Consider the following 24,807-nt stretch of genomic DNA (forward strand, 5'->3'; position numbering starts at 1 on the left):
TCAATATTCTTTGTAGTCATAATACTTTTAATAGCTCAGTTATTTTCGATCAACGTGCACTATCAAAAAAAAAAAAACTTTTAAGGTATGATATGAAATGTGAACTTGCATAGATTTGCTACCATTACTTCACAATATGTATTCTAATCATTCATTAAGTTCATATATCGTATTAGAAAGAGTTTATGCATTTTGTGTAGGTTACACAAGTTGAAAGGATGGGAAGTATCGCTTAAAACCACTTTTTTCTTCAACCATTCAGAGTTTTTCCTTAATCTCTAAGTCGTCACAATTTTCCTAGCAGCTCACAATAAATAGCTTGGAAGAGATCCATGGCTGACTCATAGACATGGAAAAAAAAAACCCCAAACACACCCACATACTGCTCACTGACAACCAAGATTTGCAGGACCTCACTTTGCCATCGTCATAATCCGCTGGATTCTGGCAGTTGAGAGGATCCACAAGCTCCTGATTGGTGAGATGTTCAGGGAATTTCCCTTCTTATAAGAAAACATTGATGATCACGTTGAAGTAAAGTTGTCAACATTCTACTATCTAATAGATGTTACAATTATTGTGTGACAATGTTGTATTAAAAAGGATGTGGGTGATAAATATCTATTGAGTGTGTATTTATAGGTGTTAACATATTGTCTTTTACATTGATGGGTGCATAAACTCTTCATCATTCAGCAAGTATCTTAGGAGAGTTCTTTGTACATATCACTAGCTTGCAATGTCATGTGTCTTTGAATTGAAGAAACCAGAGCTGAAGTTTCTTCTTGCTAAATTCTGTTTTGTGAAACCTTCAGATTTCCTCTTCAAGCTTAAAATTCCCAAATAGCTTATTAAACATTCACAAACCTAATGTCCAGCTGATAATGAGTAATGGACGGAATCAAAACAGTACTTCTTCACACTTCTTTGGATTTGTCTGAAAGTCTTTGATACTTTTTGTTTCAATCCTTTTTCTAGTGTCTCAACACTCTATACAGAGACAGCAGTATGTGCACGCAACTGGTGGAATGGTAGTAAGAAACCACTGACGATCCATCTTCTGCTGGAACAAGGGGTGCTCCCCTGCACTCTGGCTAGATGGCCTGCATCCCTATACTTGGGTCTCTCTAGGTAACAGTCAGTCAGCTCCTGGTTTCCCTTCCTCCGTCATGACATCATCAATTTGTCCATCTCACATGGTCAAGCAAAGTTCAATTTGACTATCACATGCAGGAGTTGAGCACGTGAAAATTGATACACAAACAAAGCGACGACCCATATCAGACTTGGACAGTCTTTGAATCCACTGCTACAAGGTATGTTCTTAAATCTGTTGGAGTATGGCCTGCACAACATTGCACAAGATCTAGGATTACAGGAACTCCTCCTCCTCATCCTCTTTTTCATCCTCCTCCTCCTCCTCTTCGTCTTAGATTCCTCACCAGCTGTTCTCTCTCCCAAAATATTTTGGCAACTCATTTGTCCATTGTCATGTCAAGAGGGTTCTCTACGACCGAGTCGTGGGTGAGGATGAAGAGGGGCAGGTAGGTGAGGAAGTCCAGCATGTCCATGGGGCCCTTGGGGCCCAGGATGTCCTCGCACTCCTGCTGGTGCTCCAGGCTCACCCCGCCCGCCTTCAGCTCAATCAGGAGCTTGTCCATCTTCAGCTGCCTAGTGGTCTCGTCCAGGCACCAGTTGAACAATTCCTGAGTGTTCACGAGAAAAAGTTGGGACCACTTGACAAAACTTTATCAACTGCTTTCAGAGGAATGATACTTTGGAAGCTTGGAGATGTGAGTGCATGTAAATCAACCCTTTTTTCTTTCTCAAACTGATAGTACATTTTGTGCAATTTCAGACTAATATACCTCGATGACTGAAATTATGGAAAAATTGCCCAGATTTATGCAGATCTTCCTTCACGGAACTTAATGCATATGTGACTCTGCACCTCAAAACAAACAAAAAGTCGCCAGACATGAAATTTTAGTTAAGACCATATTCTGAAAGAGCAGACTTTAAGCTTTAAAATGATGTATAACTCAAATCAAATGGACTCTCCTAACCTATCTAAATATTGGAAAGAAATCACAAACTCAGGAAAAGTGTGAACTGAGAAAAGAGGCTCTGAAGTACAGTGTCTATTCAAGCGCTTAATCTTTGCCAAACCGTGCTGGCTGTGCGATGAATGGGACAAAAAACAGGAAGTAAACCACCAGAGCAACAACAATGAAGAGATTATCAGATTAAACTGAAATTAAGCGTGCTTCATTAAAACATTCTGTCCATAATCAATGCCAACTTTCAGAGTAGTAGCACTATCCTTTCAAAAGTTATTAGAGTTGAAAGTGAAGAGTGTGGACAAGGTTTTTCAGAAATGAAAAAGGGATTCCAAAGACACACCTAATCACACTATTCTACAAAAATGTTCGAGATAAACTGCTAAAAAATACACTTTCCTGCCCGTTTTATGATACCAAATTTTAGCATAATGTGAAAGAAGACCCGCTCTTTCAGAAAATATGAAAAAGTCAAGTTCGGCTAGGTTGACCCATTTCACTTATTTTCAGTCCTCACGCAAAATCAGTGTGTGCGACTTTATGTTCGTTTTGAGGTGCACGGTCACATATATTCTTTGATCTATGAAGGTATTCATTGTATGTGTGATGAAAGGAATGTAGAGCTTAGTTTTATGTGCTCACCCAAATGTACTCTGGTTAAATTATGTCTAAAATATGCAACTTGAAGGAGTGTGTACTAACATTTGAAAAGCAAAATATCATGCCTTTAATGAAATAAATCATCTGATGATTTACCTTTTTGAAACATGAAATCATGAAACAGATTGACTGCCTGAGAAAAAAATGGAAGATTTGTCCTGAAGTATGAATTACTAGCCAACCAATTACTTTACCTTCATTGTTATTACATATCTGTGAGAAGCTGAGAAGGAAAAACATGCCCACAGCATAATCTTTGTGTTGTCTATGCATACAACTTACAACATCTATAATTTCCATCTAACATACTATCAGCTGTATCATTTCCATCTTACACACTATCAGTTCTACTCACCTTAGCACGAAATATTTTCCAGTCCAAGGTTTCCAAGTCCATTTTAGCAATCACATTGCGAACGAACACACTGAGGAGAAAGATGGGATTGACAATTTATCATTAAACACCTACAGATGTACAAACAAAGTTGAAATGCTTCGTTACTGATCAATCTCTGTGAAAGTAGACAGGATATGGTTTTAAAATGTTGATGTGATAATTCTTTTAAGTTGGGAATGCCTTCTGCAAGACCATGGCAATTTTGCACTTGTACCTCCAACTGTTGGCAAATTAAAGGTTTTAGTTTGACAGTCTATCTAATGATGTCACATTAGAAAAACTCCACTAGTCGTTGTATAAAGATATACACACTTAGTTTACAGTAATACTAGTAACCTATATCATTATGATAGATATGGAAAAAAAAACATACAGACATAAGATTGCATCTTTGTGTGATAGACAAATATTTGTCAACTGATGATAGTGAACCAAAGAAAGTCACATTGACATATATCATAAAAGTGTGATTATTAGATAATTCTCTTTTCATCATTTCTTAGTACAAGTTGATATGGCCATATATCAGTTGTATTACAAACATGCCGAGAAATGTAAGATCTAAGGCTATTGTACAGGAACTACAGTTGATTGCATCTTAAACAAGAGACCCGCGGGTCTAGCGCTCACCTGAGTATCGCAAGTTCACCTTTCACGCAGTCACTAATCTAAATTATTCACAGCTCTACCAAAATTTGACCAGGCATTCTCAAGTAGAAGATGAAAATGTACAATAAGGGCCCAATTTTTTTAAGATTCCTTAATTTGGGGGGATTGGGGCCCCCTGGGGCCCTCTGGGTGGGGCATGGTGCCCATTTTGATAAATTGAGATCCTGACCCCCTAGGGATGCTACCTGCCAAGTTTGACAAAAATCCATCATGAGGTTTTCAGGAAGAAGATGAAAATGTACAATTCAGGCCCCCATTTGGACCCTTCCAACCACCACCCCCCCCCCCCTACCCAAGAGGGGCACCCCTGGATCTCCTATGAACAAACTTGAAACTACAGTCATTAATGTACTCACTCATAGTATTATCTCAGCTCTATATATAACTTCTGATTCTAGAGAAGATTTATAAAGATTCCTTCATTTGGGGGATTTGGGACCCCTGGGGGCCCCCTGGGTGGGGCATGGTGCCCATTTTAACAAATTGAGATCCTAACCCCCTAGGGATGCTACCTGCCAAGTTTGGTGAAAATAGGTCATGGGGTTCTCAAGAAGAAGATAAAAATGTACAATTTAGGCCCCATTAGGACCCCTCCTCACCCCCTCCCCTGGGTCCCAAGGGGGGCACCCCTAATTCTGCCATGAACAAACTTGAAACTACAGTCATCAATGTACTAACTCATAGTATTAACTTAGCTCTATCACTTCTGGTTCTAGAGAAGAAGATTTTTGCAGATATTCCTTAATTTTGGGGGGTTTGGGCCCCCTGGGGGCCCCCTGGGTGGGGCATGGTGCCCATTTTCACAAATTGATTTCCTAACTCCCTAGGGATGCTACCTGCCAAGTTTGGTGAAAATGGGTCATGGGGTTCTCAAGAAGACGATGAAAATGTACAATTTAGGCCCCATTAGAACCCTTCCCCACCCCCCTCCCCTGGGTCCCAAGGGGGGCACCCCTGATTCTGCCATGAACAAACTTGAAACTACAGTCATCAATGTACTAACTCATAGTATTAACTTAGCTCTATCACTTCTGGTTCTAGAGAAGAAGATTTTTACAGATTCCTTAATTTTGGGGGGTTTGGGCCCCCCTGGGGGCCCCCTGGGTGGGGCATGGTGCCCATTTTAACAAATTGAGTTCCTAACCCCCTAGGGATGCTACCTGCCAAGTTTGATGAAAATCGGTCTTGGGGTTTTCAAGAAGAAGATGAAAATGTAAAAAGTTTACGCACGACGCACGACGGACGACGGACGACGGACGACGCACGACGCACGACGCACGACGCACGACGCACGACGCACGACGGACGCCGGACGAAGGGCGATCGCAATAGCTCACTTGAGCCTTTGGCTCAGGTGAGCTAAAAATCAACCTCAATTCTCCAAATGAATAATTTGATGACTGACCACCAACATGAAAGTGACTTTGCCTCTTCTGTTTTAGTTTTATTTTGTTTGGTGTCATTGGGCCCTAAGCCTTTAATCCAATGACATGGAACTTCTTTTCCACTGTCTATACTCACTCAATGGAAGAAATCTTTTGGTAGAGAGCTGCCATCAGGGAAAACAATCTGAAGTCTGTGCCATGGTGCAGGTTGTAATCTGCCAACTCCAGCACCTGAGGGGGGGGGGGGGCAAACAATCAGTGGTGGCATAAACTTGGTCAGTTCTGATGTTATTACAACATACACTGTACACAATCATCATACATATTCTTGAAAAGCAGTACACCTACACACACTAGCACATCAGTGCCAGGAAGACAACCACCTATGGAAAATGACTGCCTACTGAAGATGGCGTAATTACGTAGGTTTGACGAAAATCAGAGCTGACTCTGAAACACTGCACTTGATTACTTTCAAGTAGATTGCAGTAATGTGTTCCTGAAAAAGATAAATCAATATTTCTGTTGTTTCACTGCCTCCTCTTGTGTTTAACAGTGGCAGATCGAGAGGGAGTTAACCGGACGCACACCCCCTCTTTATTTTTTTTTTTATAACAAAAGAAATAAAAAGAAAAAATGGGGGGGGGGGGTGTGCCCCCCTTTAATTTTGTAAAGGCGCCTCCCCTTTATGGAATTCCTGGATCCACCCCTGTTTAACACCAGGTGACTGACTCCACATGACATTACTACAAGACTCTCTCTCTCACACACACATACACACAAGCAATTTTGATTGTGTCAGACATGGCTAATGATGAACGGATTTCTCTCGAGAGATTTTCTCACCCTGAGGACATAGGCCTCCTCTTTCTCAGTCAGAGTGGAAGCTCCTGTGATGCCTTTCAGAGCCAGGAGAGTCTCAAAAGGGCTCAAGAAGCCGTCTTCATCCTCATCAACCTTTGAAGAGCAACAAAATACAAATAATATGATTACATGGATAAGGAATTAGACAATTGATAAAATATGTACAGGATGACTTTAAAGGGATCGTATAGTATTAGTGGAGATGAGGATTGGTCTTTTGACTTTTTGCAAAAGACCAAGAAACCACTTGTGAAACAATACAGAGCATACCATTCTATGAGGAATTCAAAGTTTACTAGATGAAAATCAGTTTTGGAATGGCTGAGACATCTAAAAACAAAGTAAAACAAAGCAATCCTAATAAAAGGTGGGTCCCACCTTTTATCAGGATTGCTCTGCTTAGATATTTCAGCCATTTCAAAACCAACTTTCATCAAATAAACACTGAACTCTCCTTGGAATGGCATGCTCTTTCATATTTCATAAGAGGTTTTTCATTATATCACTAAAAATGTTAGAAACTTGAAGTTGGTCTCAACCAAAACTATATGATCCCTTTAAAAAGGCTGCACTTGTTTGGGGTAGATATGAACAGGTTTGTCAGATGAAACAAAATTAAGGAATTCTGAGACAGGAAACAATGCATCAAGTCAGGAAATGGATTGATCATGTCAAGACGAGAACTACGACTGCATCAGGAAGCTTGCTAAACATATTGCTTCCTGGAATGCCCCTGGAGGTATTAGAGTGCAAGAAAAAAGACCACTTAACTGCTCATAATGCACTACACAGATGCAAATGCCTGGTGACATACTCAGCATAATCTTATCATTTTGACAACCTGCCTCTTAGGAATATGCCAGTAAATTGATTTGCTTTAAAAGACGATTGTTCTATACTTCTTCTTCACATCTTTTCTTTCCTTTTCCTCTTTTTTTTTTTTGTGTGCTAAGCTAGAAAACAAAGTTTTTAACCAAACACAACCCCAGAAATTTTGGATAATCACAAAATGCCAATATTAACAAGTCCTAACAGCTTCAGTTCTGATCTAAAAAGAAAATACCCTCTATTGATAGGTACAATGAATTATTCTCTGCTCAAAGACGAGTACTCTGGCACTGTAATGTCCACAAAAAAAGAAGAAGCATACGTTGCCTTTCAGATGTTGGGTAGAGGGAAGAGAAATCAGTCAACTTACCGTACTAAAAGCCATCTGGTACATTCTGACCTTTTCTTCTTTTAGTATACAAAACTGGGCCAGCCAGCCATCTGGAAAAAGAACATAAGACAAACATATTTTAAATGTATGGTTGACAAAATACATAAAGAAAAGACCTGAACAAACCACATAAAATGTGTAAATACTAAAGATTATAAGGTGGCATAAAGAGGTGATTTGAATTTTTAGCACTTAGCATGTGTTCCGCACTACACAAGGCAAAACTTCATGAAATATAATCTTGTAAATTAATCACACAACTCCTAAATGTGCAACTTCTCATAACTTTATCAGTCTTTAGCCAGTTCCACACTTAAGTCATTTTACCACTGTATGTCAAGAAGACTACACCATAAGCATGGCTAGTATTGCAAGAAGACTTTAAACAATCACAAAGTTTTGTCACTGAATGGTTAAACATCTTTTGGCTAGGATATGCATAGAGGATGAGTTGTCACAATGGCAAACAACTTGCCTGAATAAGACCCCATTCATGCTTCACACATACATGTTACCATTTTTATAGCAATCTGGTGTTAATACAATTTTGTTAAGGACTAAGATTTTCCGCATCACAGTCTTCCAACTTACACTCTTTGAATGCTAACTCCTCCGGTATCGGCTTCTCAGGCATCACAAACTTCTTCTTCAGGCTCTCGAAGGCTTCCAGCGCCTTCTGCCTCCGCACCTCAGCCAGTCTCTGTCTCTCCATCTCGGCCAGAAACTCTGGGTCCTTCTCTGCTGGCGGCAGGGGAGCCTTCTCCGGTTCGGGCGTGGGCTCCTTTGGAGGGGGTGTAGGGGTTGGAGTGGGAGGGGCTGGCGTGGGGATGGCTGGTTCGGGTTCAGGCGTGGGCTCAGGTGTGGGCTCTGGGGTGGGAACTGGTTGTCCAATTCATTTTGAAAAGAAGAGAGATCAAAAGAATATACATGAATATGCAAAATAATGTGCAAAATCTATGGCATCTGTGATATTTGCTAGTTAAAACATCAGGTGATCAACAAATCTTATCAGTTTTTAATACAATCAACAATAAAAGTTGCCATGGGATAAGTCTGTCACAGGGAAAATATGATGCAGAGGGCCATAGAACTCAGACATACTACTGAAATAGATGACAGTAAAGGAGTAAATGATGCCTGACTGCTTAAAAATGTTCATGTGATTACAGTTTTTGATGATTACTGAATGATTCTATATTTTCATTTGCACTATCCACATTAAAAATTCAAATAAAAAGCATATGTTTTAAAACAAATAATTTCACTAGTAACTCAATAATATTCAGCGAAAAGTGAATAAAAACACACAATTAGTGCAACACCTCAATCAGTGAAAAAGACACTTTACATTCTAGCACAAAAGGTACTGTACAATTTAATCTGTGTGCTCGGGCACTTAGCTATAAATTTGCTAATCTTTCACATCAGCATTCATTTAATCCTTCCAAACCTGACCTGATTGTAAGTTTTAGCAAGCTCACTGAAGAGTAGCAATGTGCCTCAGTCAAAATGGGGGAAATGCATGGAGACACAATTGGGGCAAGGGGGCTTTGAAATCTGAGCCAATTGGTGAAGAAAGCTTCCTAGTGCAAGTACCAAGTACAGTAAAGCTTAAAAGCTTCACTTCATGGAAACTGTAGAGCCATTTGCCACATTTTATCTGCAGAGAACATTGTATTTTGCCTTCATAAGAGCATAGCCAAAAATTCAAGCTGGAAATCATTCATACATGTAGCAGTGAGAAATCTGAACATAAATTGAATTTTCCTTCACTATGGATTCCCAATGGCAGATTCTAGTTGCTGTCAGTTCACATTACATAATATTATTTCTTGCTGAGAAAACATACACAGACAAGTGCTGCTTTCCTGACAATTTTTCCAAAATGATATCATTTATTGTCACAGCGACAATTAGAACAGCAATAAAGAAACTGAAGGATGTAAAGGCACCTGGTCGGGATGGGACTTCTGTAGGAAATGATAGAAGGTGGGAGGAGAGACAGCCATACAAGCCATGAAAGCAATCATTGATAACATCTGGAGAAACTGGTGTTTGGCCAAGCGACTGGACACAATCTGAAATCGTAACCTTACCAAAGGTACGACGAACGCGGGACTGCTCCAAGCATCGAAGCAGCAGTCTGTTGTGCCATGCATCTAAAGTGCTACTAGAAGTCATTCCAAGCAGGCTAGCACATTTTGTAATGCCACAGATCGCAGAGGAGTAGTTTGGTTTTGTTGCTGGCAAAGGGAAATCCGATGCTATCCTCACCATTCGCAAACATCATTGAGAAAACAGTGAAAAGACAAGATCACCAACTGTGGCTGATATTTGTCGACTACACCAAAGCGTTTGACCTCGTTAATCACGCTGTCTTGTAGAAAACTCTCCTGGATTACGGCACCCCTAAACACCTAGTTTGGCTACTTGAGAGACTATACTCAGAAAGCTACTGGAGTTATAAGAGTAGAAGGTGGCCACACAGACCAGTATCCCACTTGAGAAAGGAGTTCAGTAGGACTGCATTGTGTTCCCCTAATACTCTTCTATGCTTGTGGGGAAGCCATTTTGCGACAGGTGAATGAGACGCTAAATGAAAGATCAGGAAGCATTGCTGGTGGAAGAGCAAAATGGAATATCCCCGCTATGCTGATGGCACCACCCTGCTTGCATGCTCAAAGACAGAACTGGAAATCCAAGCAGCAGAACTAGAGAAATGCAGCCACATACACGTTGTATTTGGTCTCCATATAAACACAGCCAAAACACATGTTATGGTTCATGGTAGTAAAGAACAGATCTTCCTTAGTGGAAGTGCAATCAGCCAGGTAGATCACCTCAAATACCTTGGATCAATGGTAAGAATTGATGGAAACTCTACACCAGAGATTTGCGCTAGGTTAGCAATTGCAAGAGATACCACCAGCCAACTAACTGGATTGTGGAAGGCAAAAGAGATCAGCCTGAAACTGGAGAAAAAAAACCACACCAAAAACAGCGAGTGAAATCTCTCATGTGGAGCACAGACCTCTATGGTGCACAAAGTTGGACATCAAAGCAGAGCCACATGAAGATGACAGAATCATCTGAGCTATGGGTTTGGCGCAGAATGCTTCAGGTCAGCTGGAGAATTAGGAGAACCAATGCATGGATTCACCAAAGAGCAAAAGTTTCAGAAGAAGAAGGTCTGCTTGCCCAACTAAACAAAGAGGAAGCTGTCTATGTATGGACTTTGGCAATGCCGATCAGACAAGCCTTGTTCAGATGACAGTAGAAGGAGAGGTAGAGGGGAAGGCCAGGCCAGGATGTAGGAAAACAGGATGGATTGACAACCTCAGGAAGTGGATGAATGGAGGAATGGCTGTGGCAAGAGCAAATGCACACAAGAGAATTGCGACGGTTCTATGAGGACTACGGCAATACAACAGCAGCAGCAGTCACACTTACCAGAGATCACAATGATGGAAAACAACAGAGTTATTAGACATTTTAGCATTGAATATATTTCAGAAAATGGGAAGTTTATAGTGGTGTGCAACAAGACAGAATAAAAGACACAGCAAGGTGTGTGAATATGAATGATTCAAACAAAGTGCCATAGTGAAATCTTACGAACACCATCCCCTCATTCAAACTGTCACACACACTCTCTCTCTTCATGATGATAAACCTTGCCTAAAGATTGAAAAAAAATTAGTTCATACCATTTTCTATTTCAAATGTCAATTCTGTGCTCACTTTATAAAGATAGACTTCAAACGAGATATATAGTGCTTCAAACTGAGAACTGGGTATTATGACTCTGGTTTGGAAAAAAAAAATGTGATCAAAATCACAACTATTACAAGTTGTTTTAGATGGTCAAAGATATATTACTATCAGAGTTTTCTGCATTATTAAATCATACTTTTAGGCTGATGTGCTCACACACTGGTGCATTGCAAAGACTGTCAAAACAGAAAAAATACTTCTATAAGGATCAGACATTCATATAATTTTTTATATATACTTTAGTTTTTGTTGGAATGTAGAAGTGCTCTTCACAACAATTCTTGTGTGGTGCAAAACCTCTCAAGAGCAAAGACCACAACAAATGAATGAGAGAATAGAAATGTTTTCTCATCCTGGTGGATTTACGTTTAGGCTCTGGAGTGGGCGTTGGAGGAGGAGGAGTACGATAGACAACTGGAGGTAATGGAGGCGGCGCTGTTGGAGTGCGATGACGGAGATGGTATAAGAATGATTGGCCAGCAATTTGGAAACAAAGGACAGAAACAGGACACATGAAATGACAGTTCAGTACATATATAATTCATTGATATCATGGTCATTAACCCAACAAGTACCAGAAACAAAATTTCTTTGGTTTGCTGCTATATATTTTTATAATTTTTCTTCATGATTTGTTGCTATTGCTTCACTAAGGACATATCAGATATGGCAGACATATCAAAAGCTGATAAATTGCTAAAGCTATAACTGATCTTAGATTGGCAATACATTGCCTGAAATTGACAACTGGTGGATTTTTCATCTTGATGTTGTTGTTGTTGCAGATTTTATTAATGAATGTAACCACTTCCATCTAATCTCTCCAATATAAGAAACTGGTTAAAATTCAGAGTTGCCAATTTAAGGATAGGATGACAGACATTTTCAGCAGCAATAATACTGTAGTAATTCATGGGTTAATGCCTCATCTATATCCAAGGATCAGATATTTGAGAAAAACATGAAAGATGATTGCAACAGGAGAGTCAATCAATGCATTAGTGTTAGTTCCATTTGTCCAGTTCTTGATCAAAAGATATGCAATATATCAATGAAGAATGATGAGTTTATGCAATGTTGCTACCATCATATGCCTACAGGCAAAAAATCTGTTGCCTCCTCAATTTCTGAGGAGTCTTCTTGATTCTACATCAATATCATTTGCTCTTGAGTAAATGACAACTAAAGAATCAGAGATACACATTGTAAGATTGGTTGATGATCATTTAAACATAATTAGGACATGAGACATGAATGATCAACACTAAGCTGATAGTATCAAAGAGAAGTGTTGGTAACAGCCTCAAGAAATGTAAAATGAAATCTTCACGCATGTAAAACAACATTCTAAACATAATTATAATCAATGATGTTTCAAAGGTCGTTTTTCAATCTTCTAATAAGAATCTATAATTTTGTTAAGTTTCTCACAAGTGACCAAGGCCATCCTGATGAAATTCACTTTGTGTCATTGATAATGTAGGATCATACCAAGTATACCAATCACATCAATCTACAATTTTTACAAGAATTTCATTTTAAACCTTGAAAATTTTCTGACCTTGAAAGTCTCAAATGCAACAAGTTTCACTGAAAAGAATAAATGATCTTACAGTGATATCCTCTTGTTTTAACAGTAACAGAATGTCACTATTTGAATGTGTGAATGATTTAAGACTTAATACGATGTCCCATGCTTAGCACATGTTTGACAAATTCATTGCTAGTAACCTAATATTCATTGCAAAAAAAAAAAAAGATTAATGTTTGGATGGAAGTTACAGAAATGCCCAAAATCCCTTCAACAGAGGAGGTTGTAATGAATATAGGATGAGAAATGAAGTCACAGATGACAATTTTAAGTTCTGAGCCAAAAGAGAGCACAGAAATGTAATTATAATTCTACAGCATGTTTGATTAGAGAGGGCATATATATGAGAAAAAAGAAAGTTGTCAGGAATTTAAATAATGATAAACATAAAAGGAATGGTGAGATTAGGACAGGATGATGACGTCTAGGAGAAAATACAGTTATGTTTTAAACAGATAGCTTTATTGGTCAAGAAAGAGCACATTCAGTATATCGAAAAAAGTACTATTTAACCCTTCTATGATATAAATATCAATTGATATCTTCACATTTAATGACATTATAATAAGAACAGAAACATGAAACACTTTAATGATAATTTTTTTAGAAAAAATACGTAGCTTCACGCCATATAACCACAGTTAGTTTAATATCACTTTTCACCATTATGTACAGCGATTATTTTCTTTTTTCAAATTCACGAAAACGCTACAGTAACATTGTGATTGTGAGATGCTTATACTCTGAAACAATATATTCAATATGTTCAATCATACATACCCAACTTGATCTTTGGTGGTGGTGGTGGGGGCGTGGGTTCCTTGACTGGAGATGGGGAGGGTGTAGGGGGCTTGGGGGTGGACTCCTTTGGGGTGGGTGGCTTAGGGGTAGGAGGCTTCGGAGATGGACACTTGGGGGGTTTGGGTGGGGGAGCCGCCTTTTTCTTCTTCATGATTGGCTTTCGTTTGGGTGCCGGTTTGGGCGGAGATGGTGGTGGTGTGGGAGATTTGGGCGGAGGGGTAGGTGATTTAGGAGGTGGTGGTGTCGGGGACTTCGGTGGAGGTGGAGTTGGTTCTGTGGGGGAAAAAATAACATAGGGCACAGAAATTTGTTATCTTCAGTCATAATAGGTGTCTATAACACTTGGAAAGGAATATGCTATAATGTCACATAGAGCAACATAGCAGGAACTGCTAGGAGAGGCATATGTTTGATAATTATTCCTTTTACATTCATTACTCTTTCACCATATTTCAATTCATTTTCTAGTAATTATTAGTGCATAATAGTCAATACTTAAGGCCATTAGCTATTATGCATTAGCATGAAGGCTTATACTTTGTATAATGGATCACACAACCAGAGAATGGGGTGTCCAACATTTACATAGTGATTAACCCGTTGAGGCCGAGTCCAGAGTGTACTCGGTCAGGTGATTATGGGAAATGCGTGTTGAAGCAAATCAGCCCGTCCTCAATGGGTTAAGAAACAGCTACATTTACACAGATCTACAATATGTTAACCATTCATTGTGTTTCTTGGTACATGACATCATGGTAAACTACAAAAAAAGACTCTTATCATATTCTGTTTTGATATAGAATGGCATATGCCATTCATTATCTCTTCTAGGGATGTCTAGCTTATTTTGAATGCAAGTGATAGAAACCATTGATTTATTCAGTAGTTCACATATCGTTTTGATAAATTATGAATATAATTTATGGTAATTCAGCTGCACTAGTAAGAGTGACTCACCTCTTGGTGGGGGTGGGGTTGGTACTTTAGGGGCTGGAATGGGGGAGGGTGGGGGACTGCGCAAGTCAATCCTGTCTATGTCCTGTACTTCTGGCACCCAGGGTTCCTCTATTTTCAAAGGAGGGTCAAAGGTCACTTCCAGTCCACTGTATGACCCGACTGATGACATTTGATTTGCATCAAGGGACAATGCTTCACCTGTACATGAAAAAGAAACCGTTTCTTCAGTTCACTATGATTAGAACTACATATTAACAGGTTTCTCTATTTTTCCTGGTGGTACCTTTTGATTGAGAAATTCTAAGAGCAATGACAATAATGTATGACATTTACTGCCAAATTTCTATGTGCTTTCTATATCAACTATTAAAATATGAAAGTGTCTATTGCAATATGAGCATACGTAATATGATTAGCGATGAAAAGCCATATCAATTACAGTAGCAAACCAAGTGGTGGGCACTATTTACACTTATCCAATTAAGTGGATTTTGTACAAGTGGGTTTCATATGCCAGTTTGGAAAGTATGGAAATGAACTGTGCGAGATTTCAAATATTAGTATTGCTCTCACACACTGTACATGACACTAGCAGCCATGACTAGACACTTTACAAACCTACTGCAAGCAACTTGCTCATTAACCTAATGAAATAAAAGGTAGGAATATAATATCTCAATTTAATTCTATGCAGATTAAACACAGGTGGTAACAAAAAGGTGGGAAACTGCTACTGTAAATCATGTCCCTGATATTTTCAAACTAAGAATTCCTGAAAAGGCTTTGGAAAATCTTGGAGACACTATTCAGAAAACTCACAAAGCTTAATCTATCATGTTTGAAGAGGTCAGGCACATGTTATCCATTATACACAGAACATAGTAACCCTTATAATATACTAGAACCAGCATAACTATGTGTTCAGAGCACATACTTCAATTGTAAGTTGTTCCAGGCCACTGACTATATATGGTCTCATGAACTGGTCCAATTATTCATCAAGTTCACTGCGAAAAATTCAAATCTTGCGGTCTCTCTAAAGAAGTAGTCTTCTGTCTTCTGCTTTAGGGTGCCAGCTAGATCAGGTTTGAATTCGACGCATATCCTCATCATGGCTCTCTACACCATTAATTTTGCACATGATCTTTTAAACAATTGAACAGAAAATGATGCTATCTAAACATATATACCCTGTATATATATATATATATATGTATAGAGCACACAAAATAACGAGGATGATGATTGAACCCACCATAAACCTCAGGCTGGAGGATCTCCACGTAGTCGACGGTGAAGTGCAGCTGGGTGAGACCGGAGGAAGAGACTTCTCCCGGGAGGAGAAGATTCCCCTCCTCGTCCTCCTCAAACTGGCCATCGCCTCCTCCCCAACTCATGACCTCTTCCCAGTCGACTGTGGTGGCAGTGTAAGGGGGACTGGGGAGGCGCAAGAGGTCTACCGGTGTCTTGACTGGTGGGGGCACAGGATGGGATGGATGGGGGTAGATGAGGGGGTGAAAACAAAAGGAAGAGCTTATCAAACAGACACAGGGGATGGGTTAGGGAAAAGCAGAAAGCCAGCATTCCTGTGCAATGTGCATAAAAAGTGGTTAAGGTTATATTTGTATGTATTTTGATACATCATATTGAGTACTTTTTTGGGGGAGGGGGAGAGGGGTGGGGCAGGGCAGGTACAGGCACTGCAGCATAAGCACAACAGGTGAGTAAAAATACTGCTTGACATTTCACTCTGTGTTTTTGTAATGAGCATCTGCACACGGAAATTTTGCAAATTCATATCATATGCAATCATACTTTCAGTTGGTATGCTAGAGCAGCATGCATGTCTTCAGCTAGATGCAAATTTACATCCAAATCTTGTATGCTGATATTGTGTATGGTACTGGGCTGCTGAAGATGAAGCGACTTTTGGATGTCCACTTTGCTAACATGCGTAATATACATTATTCATGCACGCACCACTCAGCAGAATGGAGCACATTAGGACACCCTCTAAGTACAGGCTCACATGATGTATTCTACATACATTTGTGTGTGATGTTTGCACTGGTACAACCAGACACTTACTCTTTCTACTAGCTCTATCCTTTCAAAAGCAAGCAAACAAACAAACAAACAAACAATCAAACAAATTAACAAACAAAAACCAACACTACCATCATTCATTTCAGTCATTTCTAACATTCACACACACATACTGACAGTGCACACCTTTACATGACATTTTAACCTTATGCAAATGAGCATGTGAATATCATGTCCAAACTTTCATAAAGAATGCACACTTACAATTGTAAGTACACACGTTGTATTAATATTTTTGCAATTTTGTGAATTGCCGATATACAGTTAGGAAAGAAAAATCTCTGATTTATACATCATATAGCCACCTTTTCATACATTACTCTACAGGGAGTCTCATAAACAAATTGTACATGTCTGTACTTGTACACTGTAATCTATCATTTGTTTCATATTATTAATTCCACTTTTGAAGTACATTAGACAATAATATGACACTCATATGTCCATGTTGATCCACATTACCACTCACTGACAATTGATTATACACAACTATGTCAACCCTGGCACACATGAAAACACCAAAATTGAGAACTGAAAATGCAAAAATAACAAATTCATTACATTACTATGACATCCTTGAATTTTTAGTACAACCCCTGAACCTGAAAAACACACTCATATCATCAGTATAACAGGAAAGTCACATGTAGAGATAACAAAAACGAAAGACAAATTATCCCATAAAGTAAGCAAATAGTAGTTTATATCGTTGGGGTATTCAGCTATTGAGATACTTTGTCTATACATATCAGTAAACTAACATAGAAGAATTTTTCTTTAAGAATCAGCACTGCAGTTAGGAGAACTCAATTTTCTCTTTTTGTATTTGCCTATAGAAGAGCCCGAGTTAGATTCATTTCGCATTTGAATTTTTCTCTTCTCTTTCTCTTTTCAATAGGACTGTCATCCAAATAAAAACACTGCAAAGAAATTCAGATACAATTTGGGCTGGTCTGCCACATAGAGTTATATCTGATACATATAGGATCTTTGTCAAGAGAAGTATAAGAGGCGCTGTTTGGCAGACAAAATATGATACAGAATGTATGTTTCCCAGGGAGAGAGCTTCAATGACAGATTAGAGGTAAAATGAAGAGGGGAAAGGAAAGCAATGTGCAGAGTATGAAAGATGTAGATGAGAGAAAGCCAGAGAGACAGAGAGATGGAACTTCCTGAGATTAATCCTTAACCTGTTGACGACGAGCAGATATTGCTAAAACACACGTTTCCCATAGACCCAAAAACCTCACACAATCTCTCTTCAAAGTCTTCTAAATCAATTTTATGAAGTAAAACTTTTAACATGAACATGGACTGTTAGGGAACATTTAATGATAGTTGAAAAGAAGACTACACCCAACAAATCAAACATATTAAAAGTCATATATGTTGATTTTAAAATAAAATATCAAACAAACCACATCTATTTTACATTTCCTATTTAATATGCCAGTCAAAACAAACACTCATCAATCATCTCAACATATGTTATTTCAAAACCAAACACCATATTTCAGAAGTCCCCCTCATCAACATGTTACAGAGTAAACCTTTTCATATTTTCAAAGCTTGTTAGAATCTCTCCAGGACGGTTAAAATGATGAAAATATCCCTAAACATTAAACGTAACAGACTGTAACACACTCTGATAGGTGTGTTTTTGTTGATACCACACAAATGCACTCACAAATTCAGAGAGAGCATAGAGCTAGAGTTGTAACTCCATAGTCAGAATTTGCTCTGATAAAACGTTACGAATATCAAGCTGTGCTCGTGCAAAGACATCAGTTATCACACTCGGCAAACGGTGGAATGTGGTGCAACACGGAGACTGCAAGCGCTGACAAACCTTCCTCGGGTGTGGGCGGGGACACCCTAATGACGGGGAGTGCAAACAGAGCCGGGAGTGTGCCGAATGTCGGCACGGCCGTGATCACCGGGAGCGACAACTGAGGCTTGGGCAAAGCCTCGCCCTCCTCGGCCGGGCGGGGCGGTGGTGACCACGGGGGGATCGATGGAGGCGGTGGTGGTGGTGGTGACGGTGATAGTGACGATGACGGCAATGATTGCAGCGGGGGGTGGGGTGGTGGTGATGATGATGGTGCTGAATGCGTGCCGGCATGCATGATGATGATGATGATGAATGGGTGGTAAGCAACATTCTAGCAGTGACTACTGACAACAACTTGTGGCTGGTGGATTTAGTTTTGAGTGCAACTACTTTATGCAAGCTCTACAAGAACAACATTGGACATCTAATAAGTTTCTATTGTGCAGGTTACCCCTAGAAGCAGTGATAGGTTTTTAAAGATATGAATAATAACTGTCGATGGTATGGGGATACCACCTGTTTTCCTGCAGGCTTAAAATATTCTGCTTGATCTACCAGCAGCAAAAGCATAGCATGATGCTAAAAAGTTCTACAGAGGAGCTTTCCTCCACCACTTGCATAAAACTCTGAATAAACTCTGAATGCAAAACGAAGCCATAACCATGGAACCCAAAAACAGTATTGAAAAGGAATAACAGGAGTATGAAAGCCATAACCTCTACAGAAGTTTTGATCATTCTCTTTAAACACCAGTGTTTCCCATAGGTCTTAAAGCATGAACACCCAAGAATTCATGTTCGAGGTGGACCTAGTTGCAAGACTGGCATTCCAATCACCATGAAATGGGATGTCTGAATCACTCGCAAAAGCAATGCCCTCTATGAACGCAGATTTATCGTCACACTTTGAACTTACTCGACACAGGTGACTGGTTGATAGGGGTCAGTGAACTTTCGAGCAGGGGAAGTAACCTTTTAAATCGGATCCTTGACCTTTTGCCTTTTGAATACATAGCTGACAAAGAACGCATAAAATACAGGCAGAACAAATTTCTGCAGAACATGGAGGAGGTATGTTTCACTAGCATATTTTCCCTGACACAAGAGTTATCTTCCATCATTTACATCTTCACATAGAAGAAGCAAGATTGTCCACGATTTCAAAGAAATCAATGATAAAATTAACATTCATTTTGAAAGTGAGCTCTGAGGGCATACATGCGACGATGTGTTCTGTTGCTCTACAGAACTACACATTCCTTCCAAAGAATGCAAATATTATGCAAATGATGATAAAGGAGGCCAAAGCCATTTATTTGTCTTTGTGTAACAGCAAGCACATTACCAGGAAAGTTGCACCTTTTTCTGTGCTATGGATGAAGATATCAAATTTTGCTGCATATACTTGTCAGCCAAATACGTTACAAAGAACTTTGAATACCACTATAGGGTTGAAAAGCAAACAAAAATGATATCGAGCTCCATATCATGACCACATATAACAGTTATAGAAGTTTTAAATTGTCTTAGGATTGAAAAAGAGCTTTGATGGGATTATACGCAGATAATTTTTAGCATGTTTAGTATAGCACTCTTTTTTGGGTTGTATGTATATATAGCAATATGCATCTTATGCAGGATTCTGATGTATTGGAGGGACTTTAAGCTGCATGCACTCATCCATCAAACTGACAGGTCTATGCTTGCTAAAATTAAACCAGATCTATGGTACTATGTAAGGTTAGCTTGAGGAAAGAGACATTGACATATCAAAAGCCAATTCAGCATTTTTTTTTTTTTGGGGGGGGGGGGCAGGGAACAAGGAGCTGGAGGGTTGAGCATGATATAAAGAAGCAAAATAGCTCTAGATTTCCCAGTCTTACCAGTGCTGGCTGATATGACGGACTGCTTGTCAAACTCTTTACTCGGCGTCGTTTGCTTTCCTTTACGTTTGGAAGCAGCGTGCAACAAAAGGTGGTGGTAAATTGCCAAAAAACAGTTTGCATTGACGTGTTATCAAACAGAACTTCTACTATCAAAGTGAACACAGAACAAAACAGATATGAATGGTGCATGATGCTATATATTACAATATGTTACTGAATGAAATATATGAAAACTGCACAAATCAATTCAGAGATAATGCTGTGGATTTACAGCAGACAGTTATTTGTGCTCTATACGTGAAACACTCTATCGGTGAAATGACAACATATCATGTGGAAGCTATAATACAGTAGTGGCTATCAAAACAAAGTAATTAGTCTATTTGTAGTGTGACTGGACTTAAGGTTTTTATTATTCTTTCTTCAATTTAAAATAACTTATATGCTTGCTGTGTGTGAAGACAAGACAGGGTTACAATGATGTGCTTTATCAAACATGGTATCTAATGGGGACATAGCACTGACTAATGAGATGATTGTTCCTTTTTTTTTCACTGCCTAAAATAACTCTGCCATGAGAGGTCAATTAAACACAGTGGAAATGGCAACTCACTAATAACCATTAGAATTGTGACACAACATATTTGGCATTTTTGTTTTGTGCTTATTTCAATAAATGAATCCACTTTGTCACATAACATCACACTCACATACATATTGTTAGCCTTTTTTCTTTTTTATTTCATTTTGCTGTTAAAAGTCACACATTTGTTTCCAAAGATATAAAAAAAAGACCTGCATATTTCTGAAAAAAAAAAATGCCAACTGAGCATTTGACTTCACTTCAGAGTGGTTGCGGAGGCAGCTGTGCATTTTATTTTATTTTATTTTTCATGTTTAAGGCAAAATGTTAGTGCTAAAGGAACAGTTTTTGCTCTGATTTTGATTAGAAATTTTCCAAGCAAAGAAAAGGTAAAAAAAAAGAAAATATGTTTGAAATGCCTCACCAGTTGACAGTGATCCATAGTCACTATTCTCCTCTGGTTGACTACTAGGAACTAGAAATGGGAGGAACAAAAGACACTGATTGAAATACAGTATATGAAAATTTTCCCCACTACCTTAATAATAAATGTATGCAAATCCCATAAAACCCTGTACATCTTTAATATAATCCCTCCACTATCACTTCACGTACGTACTGGTACTCCAGAATTCCATAAAAAATGAAAAGGGTGTTCAGTTGCCAAGCAGCTACAGTCTGTAAATGACGCTTGCAGCTTGCCTGATAAGAATCAGACAATCTAAAGGGATGGTACAGTTTTGGTTGAGGTGGGGGGGGGGGGGGGGGGGGGCTCAGATATTAACTTTTTGCGAGATGATTAGAAACCTCTTATGGAATATGAAAGAGCATGCAATTCTAAGATTAATTAAAAGTTTATATGATGAAAATTGATTTTGACATAGCGATGAGATCCACAAACAAAGTAAAACAAGGAGCTCTTAAAATAGGGTGGGTCTCACCATGGAGCTAGTGTTGTATCTCCATGGTCTCATATTTTACTAGGATCTCTTTGTTTTTGGATATCTCAGCCATTTCAAAACCAATTTTCATCACATAAACTTTGAATTCCACTTAAAAATTGAATGCTCTTTCATATTCTATACACTGTTTCTCATTATCTCACAATAAAAGTTGGTAACCTGAAGCCAACATCTCAACCATAATGCCATCCCTGCAAGTTGTTGGAGCTGTTACTACTACTGGATGGAGTCTTGTAACATACTATCAAGCTAACTGTTTGATATCCATTACTATTGAGGTTAGGGGATGATGACAGTGATGACAATGATGATGGTGGTATGTAGTACATGAACTCGTGGTCCAGACAAACACAAACTATCAATAATATTGTGTTCAGACATCACAGTGTATAACAAGGGGTGTGATGAAACAACACACAAAATCATGACATATTAAAACGAATAATCAAATAAGAGGATGGGTTTTGCAAAGTGTTGAGGCAGATTACTGCATTGCAAACATGTTTGTGCTCTTAATTTTGATTATCCACCAGATAAAATGCCACGACATAACTGCTAAAATGGATTTTTGCAATAGCTATCAACTATGCTCACACTTCTAATGAGAATTTGGCAAAAATATTGTTACACTTCAAGTAGACTGGCATATCCCATCCCCCCTCCCCCCAAAAAGGAGTAAACTTTGAAGAAGTTTCACCAAACTTGAAATGAACACAGAACATGTTACCATGAATGTATTTCTCTTTACTGCAGTAGCTTGACTGAACGACAAAATATGCCTTTACGGGTGCATACCGTGGTATATTGTAAGACTTGCTGGAACTCCACACTAAAACAATGATATGTGTTATCTTTAATATGATTATCTTTCCTGTTCAAATCATGTCATCAGAAACCATAGCAACTATGGCACCAACTCTTAACAATAACATTACCTTATTCTTGTCATTAAACAATTCTTAGTTACTGTACAGTTATTTCAAACATTGCAAACACAGCAAGTTAGAGGATTGATAACTGCACCTAGTAGTACTCCCTGCTGGGCAAGGCTCACATTCCAATGCCATAATTCCACACAGGGCATTCTGTGCAATCCTAAAAACGATATTATTTTCAGAACCCATTTTACTCTGTATTGTACATCAACTAAAGATTCTTATAATGATCACTGTTTTTTAAATATGGTCTTTTTCCAGGTATAAAAATAACATCGATGTAATCTCATGAATGTGTAATATAAAATGTGCTAACAGTCATGGCACATTCAAGTTAATAAAAAGGATTAAATTGTCCATACAAGTGATGCTTTGACCAATGATTGTATTAATCATTCTCATCTGAAAATGTATTGTGTTTACAAATTGTATGCTACCAAGACAACATTTGTGTTTGAAGGGCCACCCCCCCCCCCACCAACCGCGATAAGAGTTAAGCCAAAGACGGCATTGCTACCGTAAGTATGATTGAATACACACAGCACAACAGACCAATAGAGTTTCCACATCATTAAGCTTACCTTTGAGCCTTTCAACAAATTGAACTTTGGAAAGCATGAACAAGGCAAAGGAAAAAAATATATAACTGTTAATGAGTATGATTTTACAGACTGAATACCCAATCCATACATCTCCTTATGACACAAGCACATTTTTTTTTTATATTGTACATGGGAGTTTAATTGAGCCAAACATTATCCAATTGATATTTGAAAAAAAAATTGTAGTGTGAATTGTCCACAAGAGTAGAAACTGATTCAAATTTGAAAAGATGATTCTACTCCGTGCATTTTTTGAGCAATAATTCTTGAGTTAACTGCACTCGCCTGCTGAGTCTGTGACCACTTCTTGCTACACAGTATGTAGTGCAAAGAAAATCCACTTTTGCACATAAAAGCAATAAAAATGCATCTGTCTTTAATACACTTGATAAATTCACTGTTCATATCATAGTGACACTCAAAATAAGATAGGGACTTTATCACTTTCACAAGCTATTACTGTAAAAGTGGATATTTTCGCGCGACTAATTTTTTGCGCTCGGCGCGGTAAGAGGAGTTTCGTGTCTTTTTAAATCCACGGTATCAAGATATCAACTACAGGAACATATGGCAAGCAAAAATATTCGTGTGCTTTTATTTTCGCGCTAGTTTCTGATTGCGCGAAATGCGCAAAAATTTCAACACCGCGTAAATTTCCACTTTTACAGTACATGCAAAAAATCCAGGGTCTATTATCTGTTTCTAAATTTGTTTACACATTGTTACAAGTGGCATTCAAATTAGGATCTATTACTTTCTGCAAGGCACTCAGGAACACTGTCTGGTATCTCTGTTGCTCCTCAACTCCCTCCCTCCTTTTACTTTTTATTTTCACATTCAATCACTCAAACACACACACACACACACACACACACACAAACACAAACATATGCATTCAAGCAACAAATGAAAAACTGACACTTGTGCCACAATTATCTCAAATACCTGACATTAAATAATCAACAAAGTAACGAGCAAACAACATAATACAGAATGTAAGGCTGAAACAATCTAGACATGATATGTCAATAGTTAAAAACCTGCAACATTTTTTTTCGTCATCTGTTCAATGGTAAATAAAATGGTCGATACTGCATTTTGGTTTAACATAAGACAATCAAAGAAAGTAAGTATATGCAATATAAATTGGGCAAAAATACAGTATATCTTTATAAATCATTTTCTACCACAAACCTCTCTTCTACAAGAGAAACAGTCTGCAGTCTAAACATGAAGTACCTATAGGCCCCATTAGAAGGGACACATATCATTTCTTGCCAATTGTACTTGCAACTACCATACAACAACCAATCAGCTTGATATGTTGTTGTTGTTGTTGTTGTTGCAACCATTGTAAGTTACTTTTATCGCAAGTCTTTCCTCCAGATGGGGCCCTGATGCTTTAAATATAAAAATCAAACCAATGCTTCCACAGAATCGTATTTCCCTCCACGGCAACGTGCAAGATGACACACGAAACGTGATCATATCATGATATATGATTCTTACAACTCAAAGTGACACAC

General features: G+C 38.6%; 1 protein-coding gene across 1 annotated transcript in view; it reads right to left on the reverse strand.

Moving 5' to 3' along the window:
- Nucleotides 1-1,475: 1,475 nt before the first annotated feature.
- LOC139727458 (uncharacterized) overlaps nt 1,476-24,807 on the reverse strand; it is a 34,725-nt gene continuing 11,393 nt past the window's right edge. Inside the window, exons 6-19 of the mRNA XM_071638431.1 lie at nt 21,207-21,257; nt 20,197-20,256; nt 18,333-18,587; nt 15,633-15,848; nt 14,378-14,575; nt 13,398-13,693; nt 9,694-9,714; nt 8,818-8,833; nt 7,846-8,133; nt 7,234-7,304; nt 6,018-6,128; nt 5,308-5,402; nt 3,076-3,145; nt 1,476-1,706 (exon numbers count right to left, since the gene is read on the reverse strand). Of these exons, the coding sequence (XP_071494532.1) occupies nt 1,476-1,706; nt 3,076-3,145; nt 5,308-5,402; nt 6,018-6,128; nt 7,234-7,304; nt 7,846-8,133; nt 8,818-8,833; nt 9,694-9,714; nt 13,398-13,693; nt 14,378-14,575; nt 15,633-15,848; nt 18,333-18,587; nt 20,197-20,256; nt 21,207-21,257 (1,979 nt within the window). The remainder of the gene's footprint in view (nt 1,707-3,075; nt 3,146-5,307; nt 5,403-6,017; nt 6,129-7,233; nt 7,305-7,845; nt 8,134-8,817; nt 8,834-9,693; nt 9,715-13,397; nt 13,694-14,377; nt 14,576-15,632; nt 15,849-18,332; nt 18,588-20,196; nt 20,257-21,206; nt 21,258-24,807) is intronic.

This window comes from Diadema antillarum, unplaced genomic scaffold, assembly GCF_040938485.1.
Source record: "Diadema antillarum isolate AM-2024a unplaced genomic scaffold, OU_Dant_1.0 seq00000131_RagTag, whole genome shotgun sequence".
Classification (NCBI taxonomy): domain Eukaryota; kingdom Metazoa; phylum Echinodermata; class Echinoidea; order Diadematoida; family Diadematidae; genus Diadema; species Diadema antillarum.